The following is a 20,090-nucleotide window of genomic DNA, read 5'->3' as shown; positions in this document are numbered from 1 at the left end:
GAAAAGGTACGTCGTGGGAAAGAAATACACCGCTGCTCCCTTGTTCGCCCTCTACGAGTTTGGAGTTCATTGAGACGCAGACCTTACTCATTGTGATAATGGACGATTCGCAGCTGAAGTGCGACCGAGACTCGAGGCGTAATGTGGCGTCATCAGCTTTCTGGAAAGCAAAGCAGTTTTCCGTGTAAGATGGACTGGTATTTCTCGAAGTTATCACTAGCGGAGGTACGCCATCCTGGCCCATCAGTGAACAAAGCACGGCATTACGATGCGTGAATATGTACATGACCGTCACAAGGCTGTCAGTCGACGGCTACGCAAGGCGAAGCCCACACAACGGACTGCGATTCGTCTACGAAGTAGTAGATGAGACAGAACAGTGCAGACCTCGCCTCTGTTTGTAGGTTGTCAGGTACGCCCATCTATCGCTTCTAAAAGTCGACTTCCTGAGCCGTCAACAGCTTCGCAGGGGTCAGTCTCACCTTACCCCAGCTTATTGTTACTTGGTCATGCCGGAAGGGGTTTTCATGCGATGGAGGGCTCAAAGCGCGTTGCACCCGCCGTGAGCTGGTGACAAATGGAGGTCTAGATAAATAACTCCATTTTCCGTCCTTCCATGATGAGCTCTCCGCCTGCCCATGAAGATAGCAGGGCCATCCCAGGCCGGTCATGGGAATCCGGGGGTATCGAACAAGCCACAGATCGCATACGAGGACGAGCTCCCCGACAGCTTGACCGTGCCGGATGAAAGGATCCAGACATATCGAGAGTACTACGATCGGGGAGCTTGTGATGGTGAATCTACGACCGACCATGATATCGCATTTTTGGGGGATGCGAAGGACTTGGAGGGTATCGAGGAGGATGGGATGCTCGCTCTTTCGTTGAATTAAGACCCTCCCCCAGAAAACGAGGTGAGCTGTGGCGGAGAAGACCAGCCCCCTTCCGCCAAAGCTTCCTCCACGGTGCGCGTAAAGTGAGTTTGGAGGGTGTCAGATCTCAATTGCGGATGCCTTTTCTCAAATCCAGGCCCCGGGGAGCACCCACCGATACCCGCAAACCGGGCATCTGGGAATCACGTAGATGGAGCAGGCGCTTCGTTTCCCTGTTAAAGAGACTGGCTCGCGCGCCTCTAATACCCACAACGACACCCACTGCACCTGTATCCGGCGGGCGCGACCGCTACCCGCAACACCTGCGTAGCCCGCTATGCTTACTGATGTAGCTCCTTCTGTTTTTCTAACAGTGAAAGCTGTTACGCAAGGTCGACGACTGGTCGCGTCTGCGTGATCTGCGAGGACCGAATTCGTGAATCTAGAATCCGAGCACCCTGCGGCCATTTCTACAATGTCACCTGCATCACTGACATCTTCCAAACTGCCGGGCGTGAAAGTCTTTCCCCCCTCGCTGCCGACGACGAAACATACACCCCCATAGTGTCCAGGCTTACCTCTCCCGTGCTCTCTTGACGGAATTCCAAGGTAAGAGTGAAGAATTCGCAACGCCCAATCGGGTCTACTGTGCTCGACAAATGTGTAGTCGCTTCCTTGGTTCCCTCACCCAAATCACGTCTGGAACAAAAGTCTACTGCTGTCCTGCCCCTGAATGTGGAACCCAAACGTGCGCGGCGTGTCGAGGACTATATAACGGGCGGACATACATGCCGACGGGATCGAAGGGCCGAACAGGTGCTCGATATCGGACATGCGAAAGGCTGGGTGTGGTGTCCGTGCGGGAAAGAGTTTTGTTGTTTGTGTACGGTGAAGTGGAAAACGAGTAGTTGCCTTCAGTGGGATGAGCAACGGTTGTTACCCACCATGGAGTAGAAAGTCGATGTGTATCTTGGTGGAAGCGAGCGCCGTCATCATGGACAGTAATGTTCATCGGCCCGGTTCCGTTCAGCTAGCACCTCAAATTGTTTCGGTTAGACGCCCTCCCTCACTCTTCTTACGTTTCTTCCTTGATTTTCGGGAATGCAGCGGTACCATGGGTGTGGTATGTTGGCGTGTGAGGGCGTTGCGGGAATAGGCTCTAGGGGAATGGACAAACTGTTGATTGCGTTCGGAGGATGGGTAGTTGGGGGTTCCGGTTCAACGGGGTCTTTTGGAGCTAATAAAAGGTGATGGGGCCGACAGACTTGTTGCACCGGATTCTCGTTTTCGAGCAATCAGTACTCTTCTTTGTTTATTCGCTGTATGATGCTGACAGTTGTACTGAGCCATTCCGGTAAGGTTGCAGGTAAACTGAAGAACGGCGCTGGTGTGACGACCCATGCACTGAGGGAAGCGGTATTTATAATGTCCTCGCATTGTCCTCCGGGCAGGTTCAGAGAACTAGTCCTTGATGCTGCAGGCAGCTTCGAAATACGCAAGCCAACAAAGATTTTGCATGCACGTGGAACAAACCTTTCAACATTACAAAATTATGTCACCCCCGATTGTGCAGCGGCCTGCTTAGAAAGCAAGTCAAGAGCTCCTTTCACCGCGCTTATGACTTCGGGGTTGCCTACTCGTTGGAGATCAAAACTCTTCTTGCAAGCATATCGTGGTCTTGATCATTTCTTGTTTTCATGCGTCTTGGAGACTTCTCTGCGCACGTTGTGGTCGAAGGGAAGGAACCGAATGAACACGAACTCACGGTGAACAGCAGTGGAACACAAGCGACGTGCTGGATTGGCTCAGAGGCCGGCAAGGTATGCACACGCCAGCTTTGTCTAAGGAGTGTTCAATATACCTTTCACTGGTAATAGAAATTTTCAGTAAACTGGAAGCGTCATTCCTTGGAAGGTCCGGCCAGCGAAGCGCGTTTAGCTGTGGATGGCATAGGTTGTGTCCGTATGGGCTTCCGTGAAACGAGTCGCGCGCACGCTGGGAGTTGCTCAAAAATGGTACGCGGAACGGAGGCCAGAGATCTAATGTTTTGTGACCTTCAGCTAAGTGGTACACACGTTTATCTGTTGTCGAGACTTCAAATGTCTAATGAGTGGCTAAGATGACGAGGCCTTATTGGGGAAGTCTGTTCCAAGCCACCTAGGGGAAATTACATTGTGCGTTGTTCGCGGAAGCATTCGTTACACACGTAGAAAGGCAAGGGCACCAGGGACACCTTCACGTTTGACGTGTCACGCGAACATTTATCACGAGAAGTCCGTGAAAAAGCTGACGACCCATTGTGTTGGGTAAGACAGACTACTTGTGGCTTTCCATACTGCATTTGTAATTATGGCTACCAGGTTTGGACCAGAACGGGAACACCGCTCTGGCCGGACTTCGGAGTTCAAGCGGAACCAGGATCCACCGCTCGAATTTATCTTCAAATGCAGGCCAATTGGTGTGCATTCAATCATTCCCACTGGATATCGTGTATTCAATTTACTTGCAGGGATTCTGCAGGCAAACCAGTTCCTACTGCCCTTTCTGATAACCCTTCTGGTGCACAACAAACTCCAAGTGCGGTGTCGGAACGGATAGCACTCCTCGAGGTTAGTGTGGTTCGACCCTTGCAATGAGTTGGGAGTGATGATGGCCGTCTAGAACGAGCTGAAACGCCTACGTAGTCAAGTACATGATGAAATGGAGGACCAGAAGCCCAAACGTATCAAGAGAGAGCATATGGAAAAGCATCCCTTCGTTCACGGAGAAGTCATCGACCTCGCTTAGCCTGGGCCAGTGATAACTAATATCAGTCGCATCGGAAGGGTATGTACGTTCAGGTGTCGCTCTTGTGTACTTAAAACTCATATTATTAGCCCGAGATGGTTGTATATCAACGTAGATGCGATAATTCCTTTGGTTTCATTCCCGGTGCGAATTTTTGTCTGCGAGATGGGGAACTAAGCTGGGGCAGGAGTCGACGGACTTCACCAGGCCGGTTCAGCGTGGAGTATGTGGGCTACTAATCAATACCTACATCATGTATTTATTATAATGTGAGTCACCAGCCAGACCGTTAGCATGCATGACATCGTCTCTACTAGTGACATAGTAAAGGACTGGTCGATGGGGAGTCCTCCCTGTGTCGTAAGCGCTGTGTGTGCCAAGGAGGAGAGTAACTTGCCCTACGGCGGGAATTGTGGGAGTGCATAGACAGTGGAATCAACTAGTCGGCTGCTAGTATGTATTTCATTTCATTTAAAGACCTGTCACGTGACAAAGCGCGACGTTACGCATACCAGGCCAGTGTTCTGCCAGTCAGTGAACACAGGTCAGAAAGTTTGCCGGTGAAGACAGTGGGTGCGATGTATTGCGCAGAGGAACGGGAAGCAATGAAGAGCGAGGCACGAACACTTGCCTTTATTTCAGAAAGGTAGTAGCTTTTGATAAAAACTTGAGGGGCTCGGTTGTTGGTTTAGCAACAGAAGAACGAATGAATTATTCGATGGGGATTGAGGAAGAAATCCCTGAGTTTATATACATGAGTAGGTATGCACGGACCAAGAGCGTAACAGGAAACTACTACTCAGTATAGTAAAGAATAGTGCAGAAGGTCATGGAATATGATGTATAATATGATGTCACTATGACATCATTTGTGGAGCTGATTGCTAAGGAATGTCATGTGATGAACAACGTGTTGATGCACGTGTAAATCTGGAACAATCTAGACGTCGGAACATATAGTTATATTTCCAACACTCCCCCTCGCTCTAAAATGGTAGGGTAACAAGACCCATTGACGAGCGATTAGTTTCAAATTTTTGCCACATCAAAGATTTTGTAAGACCGTCTGCTTTTTGTTTATCAGTTTGAACGTATTCAATACTGAACAAACCGTCTTGAACGCATTCGCAAACAAAATGCCATTGGACGTCGATATGTTTAGAACGACCATCCGATACAGGATTCTCAGCAATAAAGCGAGCTCCCATATTATCGCAGTAGAGAATTGTCTTCTCGGTCTTGAGTTTAAATTCATCAAATAGCATTGACAGCCATTTGATTTGACGTGCAGCATCACAGAGAGCCATGTATTCGGCTTCTGTAGAGGAGAGCGCGATAGTCTTCTGTTTTCGAGATCGCCAAGAGATAAGGGATGATCCAAGGAATATGGCATAACCGGTAGTGGAATGACGAGTATCTTTATTTGCAGCCCAGTCAGAATCTGCAAAGCCATAGATTCGAGATTCAAGTCCCGAATAGTATAAAGCCAATTTTGGAGTAGATGCAATATAGCGAACTATATGCAAGGCTTTATTTCGGTGATCTTCGGTAGGGTTTGCCATATATTGAGACATGCGAATAACCGCAAAGGCAATATCGGGACGAGTACTGAGAGCCATATAAAGTAATGACCCTATGATTGACTGGTACTGAGACCGAAGAGAAGATGTGGCTTGATAATCTGTGGGTGCTTTTTCCGGTTGGTATCCCGAAGGTAGTGGAGTGCGAACATTTCGAGCATTCTCCATGTTCAACCTTTTGATAACCTTTTTGACATAAGGTATTTGATCGAGATAAAGTTCCTTTTTGGATCGATCACGGTGAATTTGAATGCCAAGATATTCCTTGACTTCACCAAGATCACGTGATTCCCATTTCTTCATAAATTGTTCTTTCTTGGCTTTAAGAAGATGTTTGTCCGATCCTAGAAAGAGTCCATCGTCGACATATACGAGGAAGATGACGATTCCAGCTTTAGAGGTGTGGATATAAATTCCAGCATCCACTTTAGAACAAATGTAGCCCATTGCGAGTAAGGATTGATGTAGGGCTTTATTCCATGCTAGTGCAGCTTGCTTTAAGCCATATAAGGCTCTAAGCAACCGATAAACCTTGTGTTCCTGACCCGAAACTTTGAATCCTTCTGGTTGCTCCATATAAATTTCTTCATCAAGGTTTCCGTATAGGAAAGCAGTTTTGACATCCAGGGCTTCTGTTTCCCAATTCCTTTGGGCAGCAAACGCGAGTAGAATGCGAACAGTTTCGAAGCGAGCCACTGGAGAGAAGGTATCTTCAAAGTTGGTACCGAATTCTTGTGTAAAGCCTTTAGCCACAAGATGAGCTTTGTAACGACCATCGCCTTTTATTGCGAAAACCCATCGACACTTGACTGGTTTCCGATCTCTGGGAGGATCCACCAAAGTCCATACTTGTCTTTCCTCGATAGACTTTAATTCATCTTTCATTGTGTCAAACCATTTCTTTTGTAAATCGGGAGATAATTTTAGCACATCTTTGAAATGTTCCGGAGATTCTTTTATCCTGGCAGCCAATGCAAATTCGAAAGGATGCATTTCTGGACCTGGCATTTCAGCATGCTGGTCTGGCATGCCTTTAGGAGAAGAAGGAGTTTCCGGTAATGGAGTAAGAGGTGATCCAGGAGGAGAAGGAGGTGTAGTTCCTTGTGGATGTTCAGTCCACTGACGAGGAACTTGAGGAGGAATAAGAGCAGGAGGTAGCCTCGGAGAAGGAGGTCTTATTTCCTCTGCATGTCTCCTAATATACTCTCTGGAGTCACGAACATGTTGCTCAGCATTTCGAATCCATTGTTGTGCTTGATCCCGATTTCTTTGAATATCTCTTTCGATGTCAACTGGGGGTCTGTCTCCATAGAGATTCCCAGGATGAGATACTGGTATAAAACGACGCTTTGGACGAGGTTCTCTGTCATCGGCAGGAGGTTGAGCTCTTCGAACATTACGAGAGTCTCCTTGAACAAATTCTGGTTGATGAGGGTGCCTAAGATGACGAGGGTCGACTGGTGGTACAGCAGCAGGTGCTCTTCTTTGTTGACCTCTATTATTGGTTTGGTCCGGAGGTCTCTGCTGTGGGTTTGGTTGTACAGGATTATTAGGACGAGGTGGTTGCCGGTGATGAGTCGGCGGTTGGATCTGATCAGGATCCGGAAGTGAATGTAGGCTTTCAGAGTCGGAAGTATCTGATTCCTGGTCGTCTTCGGTATCGGGGTCAAAGGTTTCGGATTTTTGTTGACCAGAGCAAAAAGGAAAAGAGTCTTCTACAAATTTTGCAGTACGAGAAATAATGATTTTTTGTCCATGAAGAAATCGATATCCTTTGGTATTGGGTTCATAGCCCATAAAAATCATTTCGACTGCATGAGGTTCCAGTTTGTCTTTTCTTTGTTCTTTTGGAACCCATACAAAGGCTTTGCAGCCAAAGGTGCAGAAATATGTGATGTCCAGGACTTTTCCTAAGAATAGTTCAACCGGAGTCTTGAATATAATCCTCTTGAGAGGAGTTCGATTATACACATGAAGTGCACAATCAAAGGCGAAATTCCAGAAGCGTTTTGGAACGCAAGCATGATGTCAAATGGTCCCAGCTTTTTCGGAGATAGTCCGATTAAAGCGTTCTGCACGACCATTTTGTTGTGGTTGGTCGGCAATGGAAAGATAATGGGTAATTCCGCGCGAAGAAAGGAGCGCTTTGAAAGTATGACCCATAAATTCTCCCCCTCGATCCGAACGGAGCACAAGAAGATGATGCCCAGTAGTATTTTGCATAGACACCATCCAGTTGGCGAAAGCTGTATAAGTATCGGATTTGTTGCGAAGGTAGAGACAAAAACCGTAGGACGAATAATCATCCAAGAGGGTTAGGATGTATTGGGACCGAAAATAGGATTCGACAGGTAACTCCAGTAAGTCGGCATGGACCAACTCAAGGGGTTTAGTTGCTCATTTCCAGGAAGGTTTAAAAGCTTCGGAAGACATTTTTCCTTGAGCGCAACCTTTACAAGAGGAAGTCTCCCCCTGTATTTGTAAATCTTCTTGAAGGCCTAATCGGCGAATATGTCTGAGCACTGCATTGGCAGGGTGACACATGCGATTATGCCAGAGAGACTCTTGAGTTTCCTTGATCAGAGGGCAAAGGACCCCATAGGCAGTGGTAGGTGGAAGCGGTATGCCCACAAACCAATGAAGAGGTGAAGTCGGAGAAGCTATTTTCGCTTCTAGGACAATCCGGCCATCTGGTGCTCTGATAGTTTCGCTTGTGAGAGTCGCTGTGCTCCTATACCCGTTATCGAGGAGCGCATTTCGTGAACATAGTCTCTTTGAAAACAAAGGACTGTAGACAACATTATGTAGTGGAAGGTTACTGCCATTTTCCAGGCAAATAACCACTGTTCCTTGACCGAGAAGTTGAACCTTTTTAAGGCCAGCAGTAGAGGCCAAGGGTGGATTTTTGAACCCTCGATAGGTCAAGAAATCAGTTTTAAATGGAGTCACATGATGTGATGCTCCAGAATCCAACATCCATAAAGACTCACCCTTTGGAAGGTTCTTTTTTAGATTCGAATATGACACACCGAAGGTGTAACAGTCATAAGAATCGAAAGCATGGCCATCGAATTGCATGGGTAAATACCCAGAGGCAGATTCGTTGGGATCATACTCGATGTCTGGATTATGCTTTATACGTAAGGATTTAACAACAGGATTTTCTGGCACAGATTCGTGAAATTGAGATAGGGACATAGGCTTAGCTCGCTTTTTAGCGGCTTTTAATAATATGGATTTGTGGAGAGATCCTCCATCTCTACGATTCTGTCCTCGAAATCGAGGGGAAGAGAGATTAATAATCCGTTGTTGCGTCTCAGACGCATTGCCATTGTCCTCTCCATTCCGGTTCTCCACCATATCCTCGCCAGCCAAAACGGAATTTCCCATTCGTACTGAGGGTTCGAGGGAACCACTCGTACATGACCCGTCCTGCTCAGCAGGGGGAAGGGAAATCGTCCTCTGATAAGAGTCCGAGTTGATCCGTTGTTGGGATTCCGAAAGGGATGGACCCAGTCGGACGCAAGATTTGGCTACTTGGCGACAAATGGAACATTGGCAGATATTAGAGCCGGGAATGTTGACACGAATCGGTACTGACTCAACTTGATCCGGTTGGAAATTTTGAATTTCCTCCAGATACCAAGGAGCAAGATTTCCGGTTGTAGCATCAACTGGATAATGGGGGGATTCCCCAATAGCTTCCATCGCCATATTTAAATCTTGGCGAGATGCATCAGGATGGTTCATCTCGGTGTCAGTGATGACATGAGATCCGAGATATGTACTAGGGTCGGAGGAATAAACTCGTCCAACCGGAGTGGTGTCCGGGAGAGAATATTCGGGAGTGTGTGATTCACGTGGAATATCGATTGCAGTGATATCAAAGTCACCTGCATCGAACGCAGCAGCAGCATTTTCATAGAACTCTTGACCTTGAGCAGTATATTCAGGTTCATAAGAGTTTTCATAGTAGGAATGCTCAGGGAGTTCCTCTATGTACGCCGCATCGATAGGTTCACCACCTTCGACTTCTAGGTTATTGGCTCGGGCTTTGCCCTTGCCTCGGCGACGGTTTTGGCCTCGGCCACGAGTACCAGAACCTTGCTGTGGTGCTTGTTGATAGGGAGTATAACCTCCACGTCCACGTCCACGACCTCCGCGACCTCTTCCGCGATTTCCACGTTGACCACGAAAGGATCCTGATCCTGATCCAGATTGATGATCGGAAGTATTGTGACCACCTCTGCAAATTTGACAGAGCGGTGGTTTATTCATGCGTGCCAGCAAGGAATTAGATTCCTGTTTGACTGTGGTCGATGATGACCCAGCCTTTTCCTGTTGAGGAAGCATAGATTTGCCCGATTTGTGGGCCCAGACCTCTTTCATTCGAGGTATGACGGTATCAGGGGAGAGTTGATCGGCGGCAATAGAAGATAGGATATTGACTGGAGCCTGTTCCCAGGCCTGAGTCATTGAATGGACAAGAATTAGCGCTTTCATTTTATCATTAAGGGCAATGCCCTGAGCGCTGATTGCGGAGATAAGCATAGTAATTTCCGCAATTTTCTGCATGATATCATCCTTCAGCTTGATTTGGATACGAATGAGCCGTTGGAACTCCATGAATGTCGTCATGGCGGAAGGGGCTCCGTATGCAGATTTGAGAGCTTCCCACTTGATATGAGAAGTGGCGTGTCCATCAATAGACATTGCGATCATCGGATCACAATATAAGGTCAAAATACCCTGAGCGTGGGTATCAGAAGTGTGCCAAGCAGGGAGATTAGGGTCTCCGGCTGCTGGTTGCGCGATTGTGCCGTCAACAACGCCCATAATACCGAGAGTTTGCATGTATGCTTTCATAAGAACCGACCAAGAGGCCCAGTTAAGACCGTTGAGTTTGGGGATTTGCTTTGAGAGACCTTCGGACATCTAGTGTCACAGGTCCATAAGCAAATGTTCGTATAAAAACGAATGAACGGGATGAGTCGAAAAGGATGGAGGATTTAAATCATGACCGCGAATTTTGGTTCGGCCAGCAGATGCTCTAGCCTTTTGAGACTTGCAGCGAATACGTGTACAATTGTTTTTGTAGTAAGGACGAGGATTTTGTCTTTTCTCCTTTTTATTTTTCGGTGCCTGTGTGCCTTTCTCAGCGAATCTCCATGAAGAGATGCGAGAATTATTTCGCTCTAGACTTAAAAAGTCTAATGGAGCAAAATAATGATATGCCATGAAACCCCAATTACAGTCGTGTAAAGGGATTCCATCGGCAGTGAATCCTAAATAAGGATCTGCACACGAATATGGGATAGCAAGGCAATCCGAATGACGAAAATGTTTGTCCTTAACTAAAATCTCAAAAACATTGTAGGACTCGTATAAAGTACACATATTAGTTGCCGAGTGGTTTCGGCCACCTGATGCATACGGTACGTCCAGCGAATTTGGGAGAGGATAATTTTTGACGAATGGCTCGAGCTTCATGAGCTCGGCTAAGAGCCGTGGTCCGAATTCCGCGAGGTCGGGGAGCTGCGAGATAGTCAAATGTAGAGTCATCCATGACATGTTCGAGATCGCGTAAAATCTCTTCTGTTCCGGGCCAGTAAGCGAAGTCTGCGTTAGCAGGGGCGAGACCCCACTGAAGATGCCGGTTAGAAGAGTTATATCGCAGGGAAGTTCCCACATCTGCTTCGTCCCTATACCGTCGTATAAACCTAAAGAGACTGCTATCAAAGCGGTCTCCTCCGCAGCGCCGTTCCCGGTACCATTTTGGGACACATCGGACGTCCATCGATCCGTCATCCCAAACTCCTCGGAAATGGAATTCAAGATGGTGGTTCCAAATGCGGAGAGAAGGGATGAGGCCGTTAAAGCACGGGTCGTAGAGGGGATGGACGTTATAGTAGATGTAGACGAATGTGTCGTGGGTGATGGTAAAGGCGGGAATAGAGTCGAGGGCAGGATCTTCATAATACGCACTGGGAAGATCGCAACCATTAAAGTTAGCTATGGCATGTGGAGACGAGGTATGGGAGAGCTTGGGAAAGAAGTCGGTAAGGTAGCTGTGAAAGGCTAGATGGATCCCTGGATAGAAGTATGGCAATTCGAAACCAGGAAAGTGGGGCATAGACTGCCACGCTGTTTCCACGGTATCGATTGGGACGAGGTAGGTTGCAGGATTGGGTTTCTTGAAAAATGCGACACTCGACGGAACGGCCTCTCTCCAGCTGGCGCAATCCCTAATGTACAACATCTCAATGTATTCTATGATCTCCTTAACCGCATACTTCCTCCACTTTACATCGTGCATTCCATCTCTCTGCTCAGCGATAGCGAGTTCGAGCTTCTTTGCGATGACGAGAGACATCTTTTGTAATCTTTAATTAGTTCCAGTTCTGCGACAAAGCAAACGAGACTAAAGCAAATCGAACTCAGCGTTGTCATCGACAGCGAGAACGATCGCAGGATTAAGTAGCTCGTTGACAGCCGCAACTTCCTCAGGAAGAGGAGTAGGAGCACGTCGAGGAGAAGGCGGGTCAAACGCTTCAACCTCGTGGTACGGCGGAACGGGATCTAAGTCTGCGTCGTGGTCGATGTCGGGAAGATGGAAATGTAAATAGTGGGGAGGAGGAGTTGGAGGACGAAAGAGAAGGTGCTGTAAAAGCAACCTGCGAACAACTTGCTGTTCAAGCAAACGTTGTCGCCTTCGCCACCAAGCGGAGAGACCTAGAAAAGAGAACCAAAACGCAATAGAGCATATGGCTAGTTCTCGGAGAAAACGCGGGTCATGTCCACCATAATGAAGTAATAAAACAGCCTGATTAAGGCCTGCCATGATAGCGACAGCGAAAACTACTACTACCGATCCTAGCGCGTCTAGGCCTACGATATCCATAGTGATATGCCCGTCGGCAGTGATCGCTCTATGCAAATACCGCAAATAGCTTACCACCTAGTTATAGGCGGGGCTCATAACCTATTGCGCAGAGGAATGGGAAGCAATGAAGAGCGAGGCACAAACACTTGCCTTTATTTCAGAAAGGTAGTAGCTTTTGATAAAAACTTGAGGGGCTCGGTTGTTGGTTTAGCAACAGAAGAACGAATGAATTATTCGATGGGGATTGAGGAAGAAATCCCCGAGTTTATATACATGAGTAGGTACGCACGGACCAAGAGCGTAACAGGAAACTACTACTCAGTATAGTAAAGAATAGTGCAGAAGGTCATGGAATATGACGTATAATATGATGTCACTATGACATCATTTGTGGAGCTGATTGCTAAGGAATGTCATGTGACGAACAACGTGTTGATGCACGTGTAAATCTGGAACAATCTAGACGTCGGAACATATAGTTATATTTCCAACACGATGAATGCTCCCTGACTGGCAGAATGCTGCTGCAAACGTTCAGTTCACTTGCGTTCGTGGGAAAGTTTACCGGTGCAGTGGCTGCGATGAACGTTCCCTGACTGGCAGAACACTGCGCCACGCCCCTTTGGCTTTATCCCGTTGGAACTTAAAATCCACTTTGTGAGCATACCCTTATCTTAAACATTCCTCTATTCCATGCGTTTCGGGGATTTCTCTGCACACGTTGTAATAGAAGGGGAGGACGTGAAAGAATACGAAATCACCGTGAACAGCAGTGGAACACAAGCGACATGCTGGATTGTCTCGGAGGTCGGCAAGGTATGTACATGCGCATTCACACAAGCACAAGATTTGTCTAAGAAGTGATTTACGTGGTTTGCACCGGTGCAGATGTTTTCTGTAAAGTGGAGTTGTCATTCCTCGAAGCGTCCGGCCTGCCAAGGGGTTTTAACCGTGGATGGCATAGGATGCGTCAGGACATGCTTGTTACCAATGTACAACAAGGACACCGCATTTTGTTCAGTGATGCATCTCGGCACGAAGGAGAGAGATTTAATGTTCTGTAACCTCCAGCTGAGTGGTACACTCACTTATCCATTCCCAGGATTTCGAGCGTCTAATCAGTGGCTAAGATGACGAGGCCCTGTTGGGAAAGCCTGTTTTGAGTCACCTAGGGAAAATTAAATTGGGCATTTCTCAGGGAACCATTCGTTGGGAACCCAGCAAGGCACCGGAGTCGGGATCACAGTTGACAAGTTACAGGTCCATTTATCATGAGAAGTCCGTAAAAAAGTTGTCGACCCATTGCGTTGGGTAAGACAGGTTATACATGTCTACCTGTATTGCACGTGTCAATGTGATCGCAGGTTTGGGCCAGAAAGGGAACATAGCATCCCGTCTAGGGTTTGGGAGTTTGTGCCTAACCAGGACCCACCCTTCGAATTCATCTTCGAATACAGACCAATTGGTGTGCATTCAGTTATTCCCACTTGACGTTGTGTATTCAGTTTACTTTCAGGGATTCTACAAGCGAATGGCATTGCACCGCGATCAGCTCCCGCCATTCCTACCACCCTTTCTGATAGCTCTTCTGGCATGCAGAAAACCCAAAGCGGGGTATTAGAACGGATAGCACTCCTGGAGGTTGGTGTGGTTTGCCCTTGGAATGAGTGGAAAATGATGATGACCACCTAGAACGAGATGAAACGCCTGCGTGGTCAAGCACACGATGAAACAGAAGACCGGAAGCCCAAACGTATCAAGAAGGAACATACAGAGAAGCGCCCTCTCGTTCATGGGGAAGTCATCGACCTCACCTAACCTGGGCCATAATTAATACCAGCCGAATCAGAATGATACGTATCTTCAAGTGTCACTTTTGTGTACTCAAATTCATATCACTAGATAATTGTATATTAAACGTATATGTGCTCACCCCCTGGTCACATGTTGCTGATGCGAGAGTTTATCTGCGGCATGGGAGCCGAGGTGGAGCTGAAGTTGAGAGGCTGCGCCGCGCTGGTGCAGTGGAGTATGTGGCACATCATCGATGAGCGGTGGGTGCCATTGGACGCGGCGAAGCTACGTTCGTGCATACAGGTACCATCACCATTCATGCACGAGATGTGATGCTCTATAGATACATAGGACATTCTGGGGGTGATTATGAACAGCGATAAGTACGCAACAGCCATCGTACACCTGGATACAGACAGACTCGATACACACCGAGGGAGCTCAGCAGTTGCATCAACACTTGGGGATAGGATTAACTGTCAAGTGGAAATACTTGCATGCAAACAAGAGCCGCGAATCATGATAATGTCCTCGAGGCCGGACCCAGTAATATTATTCGGCAGCTGCACAAATACAGCTCAGGTATAGATAACAGATTGATGGAATGCAATTATCAATGCCATACGGGCGATACGAATCGGTAGTATATGGCTGAGGGTAAGGTCAGGAGTCGCAGTCACCTGGCTATTACAACCGCGATTGTGTACGTACAGTCTGTTACTAATACCAAGATGTCATCCGATGACTGACTCGGTCTTCGGATCGGGTCGACATTATGATGGCACTCCCTGAGTCATTGGTTTTCTTTTCCTCCCTTCTTAACAGCCCCGTTTACTGGATCCTGCTTGGTGGTTGTTAAGAAATGGCTACCAATGAAAATACCCCCCTACTAGAAAACGTGCCAACGAAGGCAAAGACACCTCTGCCCAAAACACAGCTGGGCCTTGTCTTGTTCGTCCTTTTCACTGAGCCCATGTCAGCGCAATTCATTTTCCCATTCATAAATCAGGTGAGTAAAACATGTGTAAGATCACTGTAGAGCATCCTGGGGGCTGATTTGGACGACATAAAACTGGATGGCATCTGTAGCTAATAAGGGAACTAGGTATCACGGGCGGAGACGATCGCAAGATAGGATACTATGCTGGTATCATTGTGAGTAGGCGTCTAGCGACTCTCTTTCTTTTTCGTGGTAGCATTTGACTGCGTTCGGATCTCTGGGGTGCATTTTCATGGGAATACATGCGTTCTATTCTCAAATGGCTTTCGATTAACCTCTCTGCAGGAATCCCTGTTTTTTGTCACCCAAGCACTGACGGTCTTGGGTTGGAGTCGCTTATCTGACTACGTCGGCCGCAAGCCTGTATTACTTGTTGGTCTCATGGGTCTGAGCATATCCAATTTGTGTTTTGGGTTATCTAGAACGTTCTGGGCGCTCGTCGCAAGGTACGAACTCTTGCAGTGCACCCAGCTTCAAGGTCAATCTAGATTTTGGCTATAGTCGATGTATTGCCGGGGCCTTAAACGGTAATATCGGGGTGATGAAAAGTATCATAGGGGAAATAACAGACAACACCAATATGGCCCAGGCGTTTGCACTTATCCCTATTATTTTCTCTGTTGGTGCTTCAATCGCGTACGTAAATTTGTTCCCGTATCCATTGGATGCTGAAAACCAAATCTTGACAGTCCCCTTTTTGGTGGCGGCTTGGCAAAGCCCCATGACTATTGGCCCGAGCTCTTCTCAGGGCCGTTCTGGATGCAATACCCGTACTCCCTTCCTTGTATCGTATCCGCGTCGTTCGCTGGGTTGTCATTCTTCATAACTGCGCTGTTTTTAAGGGAGGTGAGCCAGCGACGCATACCCATGTTGAACAGTTAACCATCTCAGAATGCAGTCACTGCCCTCGAAGCGACATGGGAAAGAACCACAGCCAGAGATTGCTCAGGTGGGCACCCCGGGTGACAAAGAAGCTTCCCCAGTACCGATCCGTACCTTGCTCAAAACTTATTCGGTGATGATACCTATCGCAAATTATAGTATACTGGCGCTCGTCGACATTGGTTTTTTCGCTCTTGTACCCTTGTTTTATGCAACCCCTGTCGAAATTGGGGGATTGGGACTCTCACCATTCGCCATTGGCATGTGCATGACGGCATTTGGTATTGGCAATGGCCTATTTCAAATGCTGATCACGGCTCGGGCAATAGATCGGTTTGGTGAAAGGAGGGTGTTTTGTTCTGCCGTGCTGGTATTTTTCCCTCTCATCGCTATGTTCCCGATTATGAACTGGGTTATCCAAGTTCAAAAGAAAGTTGGTCCAGCCATCTGGGTACTCATCTTTGCTCAGCTGTTCTTGTGGGCAGTGGTTGATATGTCCTTTGGTATGTGCACTCGTTACTTGATATGGTGAGTGAATCCCTCATGCAACTGGTACATCACAGCTGTTATCTTCGTGTTTGTCACGAGGGCTTCACCGAACAAGAACTCGCTCGGTACAATGAATGGTCTCAGCCAAACTACGACATCGATTGCAAGGGCAATGGGGCCAGCAACGTTCACATCACTGTTTGCGTTCTCAAAAGAATACAACTTACTCGGAGGAAATCTGGTATATGTTGTGCTCCTGATCGTTTTATGTTTGTTAGTCTTCTTGTCGAGGCGTCTTCCGGAGTTGGAGAAAGACGAACAGTAAAAAAGGATTTCATGCTCGGAATCGATACTGCGATACTTAACCACAACCATTCCTAGGACGCTTACGACAATTCCTTCTGTGCATGTCAACACATACATATGTAGCTCCAAAACCAAGGCCCTCGGACTAGAGGATGTTGTAGAAGCGATACCAGCGCATATTTACCTTGTCGTAGCTGTCCAACGGTTAACAACATGAATCATTCATAATAGGGCCTCCTGGTTTACAATTGAGAAGCAGTGCCCCCGCAGATTCGACTCTGGGTCATGGTTAAATTTAGTGGATTAGTGGATTGGTGCCTGGTGGCAATGACACACTGTAGTACTCTTCCGTAAGACTGGTGGTCAGACACATAGGCTTCTTCAATGAGTCCCTAGTCCAAAACCATGCCTATATGGGCAACTTCTGTGGTTGGGAGTTAATGTGTGTGTTGTTCCATGACCACAAGATGTTGGAAATATCTATTAGTTCCAACCATCTAGATTGCTCTAGATTTACATGTTTTGATACATGTGTAAACTATAATAACCTATTTGACTTTGCTCAGTCATCCAGCTCCACTATGACATCATTTATGATATCATGTTCCATGACATTCTCTGCTATTCCTTACCTTACATAGTAGTACCTTCCTTATATGCTACTGGTCCATGTGTAGGTCTACATGTATATAAACTCAGGGATTTCTGCTGTACTCTGCATCATTCTACCAACAGAACAATCTACTGTCTATTCAGACATTGAGCCCCCACTCTATTCAAACTATTACTTCAAATCTACCACTTCAACTTATTCAAACAGGCAAGTGTTCTGTCTTTGCTCTTGTCCCTTCCTGTTCCTCTGTGCAGTAGGTTATGAGCCCCACCTTCTAAGTGTTGGTGCTGTTTACTTGATTTGCATAGTGTAATCACTGCTGATGGGCAAATTCCTATGGATTGAGTAGGCCTAGATGTGCTCAGTTGGGCAGTAGCCACTTTTGTTTTGTCGCTTCTCATGGGCTGTTATCAGTCCATTTTACTTGTTTATTATGGAGAGTTTGGTGTAGGTGACCTCAATAGGCTTTTTGTTGCTTTGATGACATTCTGGATGATTTTACTTGGACTCCTGACCTGGTTGCAACTTTACCAGCATTACATTGCCCAGGTTGAAGAGCACAAAATTAATGCTCTTTTGCTGCCATTAGAGAGCACTGCTGTGTTCTTCAACAATGTCATATGCTTCCACCTCCACCACTGTCACACACCAAAGGTGTTTGGTGAGGTGGACATGGATACAGCTGATGAATGGAGATGAAGACCATAGCCCTCATGTGAAGAAGGACAGCCAGAAATGTTGGCAGTCATCCCTCACACAAGAACAAGTCATCAGTGCCAGAGAAAAAGAAAGGGAGCAAGTTAAGTGCTGGCTAAAGTTCTTAAGTGCCCATGTACAGCATTCCAGTTTTTGACATATCTCTGCCATTTCTGCAGATACTGAGACCATTCCCACACTTGCTTGTAGTGCTCAGCCACACAATCTTACCTTCCAAAATTGGAAAGGATTTGCACACTCCACACATTTCTACAGCACTCCCTCCAAAAGACACTCATTTTGCTAAATTCTTCTGATATGGCTGCCTCTATATCAATCATTTTGCTTGTCCCCTTTGCTAGGGACCATGGCTACATATATCTACCAGGAGTTCCTACCAGCTTCTGTCCTGAAGCATCCTGGTACATCCCACCCTCATCTGCACCCTCTCAGCACATCCAGCTTGGACAGCGTGTTCTTTTTGTCAGTATGACCTCTAGGAGGACATTCTTTGGTCGCTTCAGGTCTGTCATTTGCTTGGAAAGGTCTTATGTGGTCGTTTCAGTCTCTCCAGTCCAAGAAGCATATGGATCCTTCCTCCCTGCTCCCTGCAATGTCTTCATACCAGTCTTGTCCATCATTCTTCCAAGATTGTGACAGCTACAGTATAATCTACTGTTCTCCACTCTCCCTGATCGCATCCATGATGAGTATGATGCACATCTTGCCTCCTTGTTGCAAGATACAGCAGAAGACACTCCCCCTTCATCCTCTCTTCCAACAGAGCCTCATTCATGAAGTTTTTATTTGCTTCCCTGAGAGGATGGTTTGGGGGGGAAGGTTGCAATCCCCTATGCTCCTGTCACCCCACAGACCCCCAAAGCTTGACCCCTGTTGACATCTGACTCACCCTGTCCACTTTTGGATGTACTATATTGGCATCAGATCAGTGCTGCCTCTCTGTCATCCCACCTTGGCCTAGAAGTGATCTCTTTGAGATGTGACATGCACAGCCTCCCCCTAATGTGATTCCAGTGCACTTTCCCAGTTCCTGACATCACTTGACTCATACTTTGACATTCTGACTGTCTTTGACTCACCTATTGCCAATACTTACCAATCTTTTGACTTTGCTTACTGATTCTTTGCTTTTTGGCTTGCTAATCCTTACCAATGCTTACCAATGCTTTCCAAGACAATTACCCATCACTTACATTCCTTACTCATCAGTTACCAATCACTTACCAAGTGTTTGCACCTTGTTTTCCAAGGGCAACACCCCTGTACTGTATATAAATCACTGTACTTAGATAGCAAAAAAAAAGAAGACATCAGAGAGCCCCTCTTGCTTGCATTTTATCATCACTCAGTAATTCATTCAGCAGCTTTGATAGTTGAGACTTTATTAAGGGTCTAACTATTGTCTACTTTGCTTATCCTTGTCTATCATCAATATACTTCACTCCAAGCCCTCCCTGAGCTCAGTGCAGCTTAGGACATGGAATTAAGTCATCATCCATCCTTCTGTAGGCTGACAGCAGTCTACCCTATTGCATTCTCTCACATTCCTGCTTCTTCTTCATCAGGAGCACCCCCAACCCTCAGCACTTGTCTTTGAGTGTTGTAGCTCACAAAAACCCTCCCAAAGAACAGGTTCTACCATCTAGGTACTGCATAGGCACACCACCACTTGCTCTTTTTGTCTTTTGTGTTGGTTTTGGTTGGTTTTCACCACTGAACCACACTTTGACTCACACTGCCTCATTGTTTACACTTTTTCCTTCACAATCTTGACCAAGGACCTGATTTAGATCCTGTACCGGCTTGCACTGTCAAGGGCACAATAGATCCCCTGCCTCCTTGACATGCACCAACTCCGGATCACCTGGAGGTTGAAGAAGTGAATGAGGTGCTTGCTGAGGGTTTCCACAGTGGTGGTGGCCTCATCACTGAGTATGCTCTTCTCATGATCAATCCCAATCTCACTGAGTTCAAGCTTCTTTAACCTCATTCATCTCACTCTTTATCAATTATGAGAACTAATCTATTTAATCAAGAATGTCTTTGGTCATTGCAAAATGTTTGGAAACCCAAATTGCCAAACACTGTGATGGAATGTATGAGGGTGCAAAGTGGATGAAATATGTGGTGAAGGAGATTATTGAGTGTGTGGAGGTGTTGTACATTA

At 46.8% G+C, this 20,090-nt stretch overlaps 3 protein-coding genes across 3 annotated transcripts; all 3 read left to right on the top strand.

Annotated features, from left to right (window-relative positions):
* The first annotated feature begins 2,453 nt into the window (after positions 1-2,453).
* On the top strand, positions 2,454-3,817 carry F5J12DRAFT_438393 (uncharacterized protein). The gene is made up of 6 exons (XM_051739419.1): positions 2,454-2,692; positions 2,750-2,939; positions 2,992-3,178; positions 3,233-3,330; positions 3,382-3,698; positions 3,749-3,817. Exons 1-5 carry the CDS (start codon positions 2,570-2,572, stop codon positions 3,468-3,470), a joined length of 687 nt encoding a protein of 228 aa, XP_051602882.1. The 5' UTR covers positions 2,454-2,569; the 3' UTR covers positions 3,471-3,698; positions 3,749-3,817.
* Positions 3,818-12,615: 8,798 nt separating this feature from the next.
* Positions 12,616-14,315, top strand: F5J12DRAFT_808798 (uncharacterized protein). The gene is made up of 6 exons (XM_051744725.1): positions 12,616-12,938; positions 13,011-13,200; positions 13,253-13,433; positions 13,487-13,587; positions 13,639-13,763; positions 13,815-14,315. The coding sequence occupies exons 1-6, from the start codon at positions 12,816-12,818 to the stop codon at positions 13,938-13,940; spliced, it is 846 nt and encodes a 281-aa protein (XP_051602881.1). The 5' UTR covers positions 12,616-12,815; the 3' UTR covers positions 13,941-14,315.
* A 463-nt stretch (positions 14,316-14,778) lies between these two features.
* Positions 14,779-16,612, top strand: F5J12DRAFT_903786 (major facilitator superfamily domain-containing protein; the record flags this gene model as incomplete). The annotated part of the gene is made up of 7 exons (XM_051748453.1): positions 14,779-14,925; positions 15,006-15,071; positions 15,202-15,362; positions 15,418-15,552; positions 15,606-15,785; positions 15,808-16,301; positions 16,362-16,612. The coding sequence occupies 7 exons, from the start codon at positions 14,779-14,781 to the stop codon at positions 16,610-16,612; spliced, it is 1,434 nt and encodes a 477-aa protein (XP_051602880.1).
* Between the last annotated feature and the right edge of the window lie 3,478 nt (positions 16,613-20,090).

Source organism: Pisolithus orientalis (genome assembly GCF_024613125.1).
Source record: "Pisolithus orientalis strain OTSU chromosome Unknown F5J12scaffold_5, whole genome shotgun sequence".
In the NCBI taxonomy this organism is placed as follows: Eukaryota; Fungi; Basidiomycota; class Agaricomycetes; order Boletales; family Pisolithaceae; genus Pisolithus; species Pisolithus orientalis.
Note: the sequence above shows the minus strand (reverse complement) of the source record. Positions and strands in the feature narration are given on the sequence as shown.

Coding starts and splice junctions, on each gene's coding strand:
- F5J12DRAFT_808798 (XM_051744725.1), top strand. CDS start 12,816: ATGCGTTTCGGGGATTTCTCTGCACACGTTGTAATAGAAGGGGAGGAC. Junction 13,201..13,252: donor CTGTAACCTCCAGCTGAGTG/GTACACTCACTT, acceptor TCAGTGGCTAAG/ATGACGAGGCCCTGTTGGGA. Junction 13,434..13,486: donor TTGTCGACCCATTGCGTTGG/GTAAGACAGGTT, acceptor ATGTGATCGCAG/GTTTGGGCCAGAAAGGGAAC.
- F5J12DRAFT_438393 (XM_051739419.1), top strand. CDS start 2,570: ATGCGTCTTGGAGACTTCTCTGCGCACGTTGTGGTCGAAGGGAAGGAA. Junction 3,179..3,232: donor CTGACGACCCATTGTGTTGG/GTAAGACAGACT, acceptor TATGGCTACCAG/GTTTGGACCAGAACGGGAAC. Junction 3,331..3,381: donor CTTCAAATGCAGGCCAATTG/GTGTGCATTCAA, acceptor ATTTACTTGCAG/GGATTCTGCAGGCAAACCAG.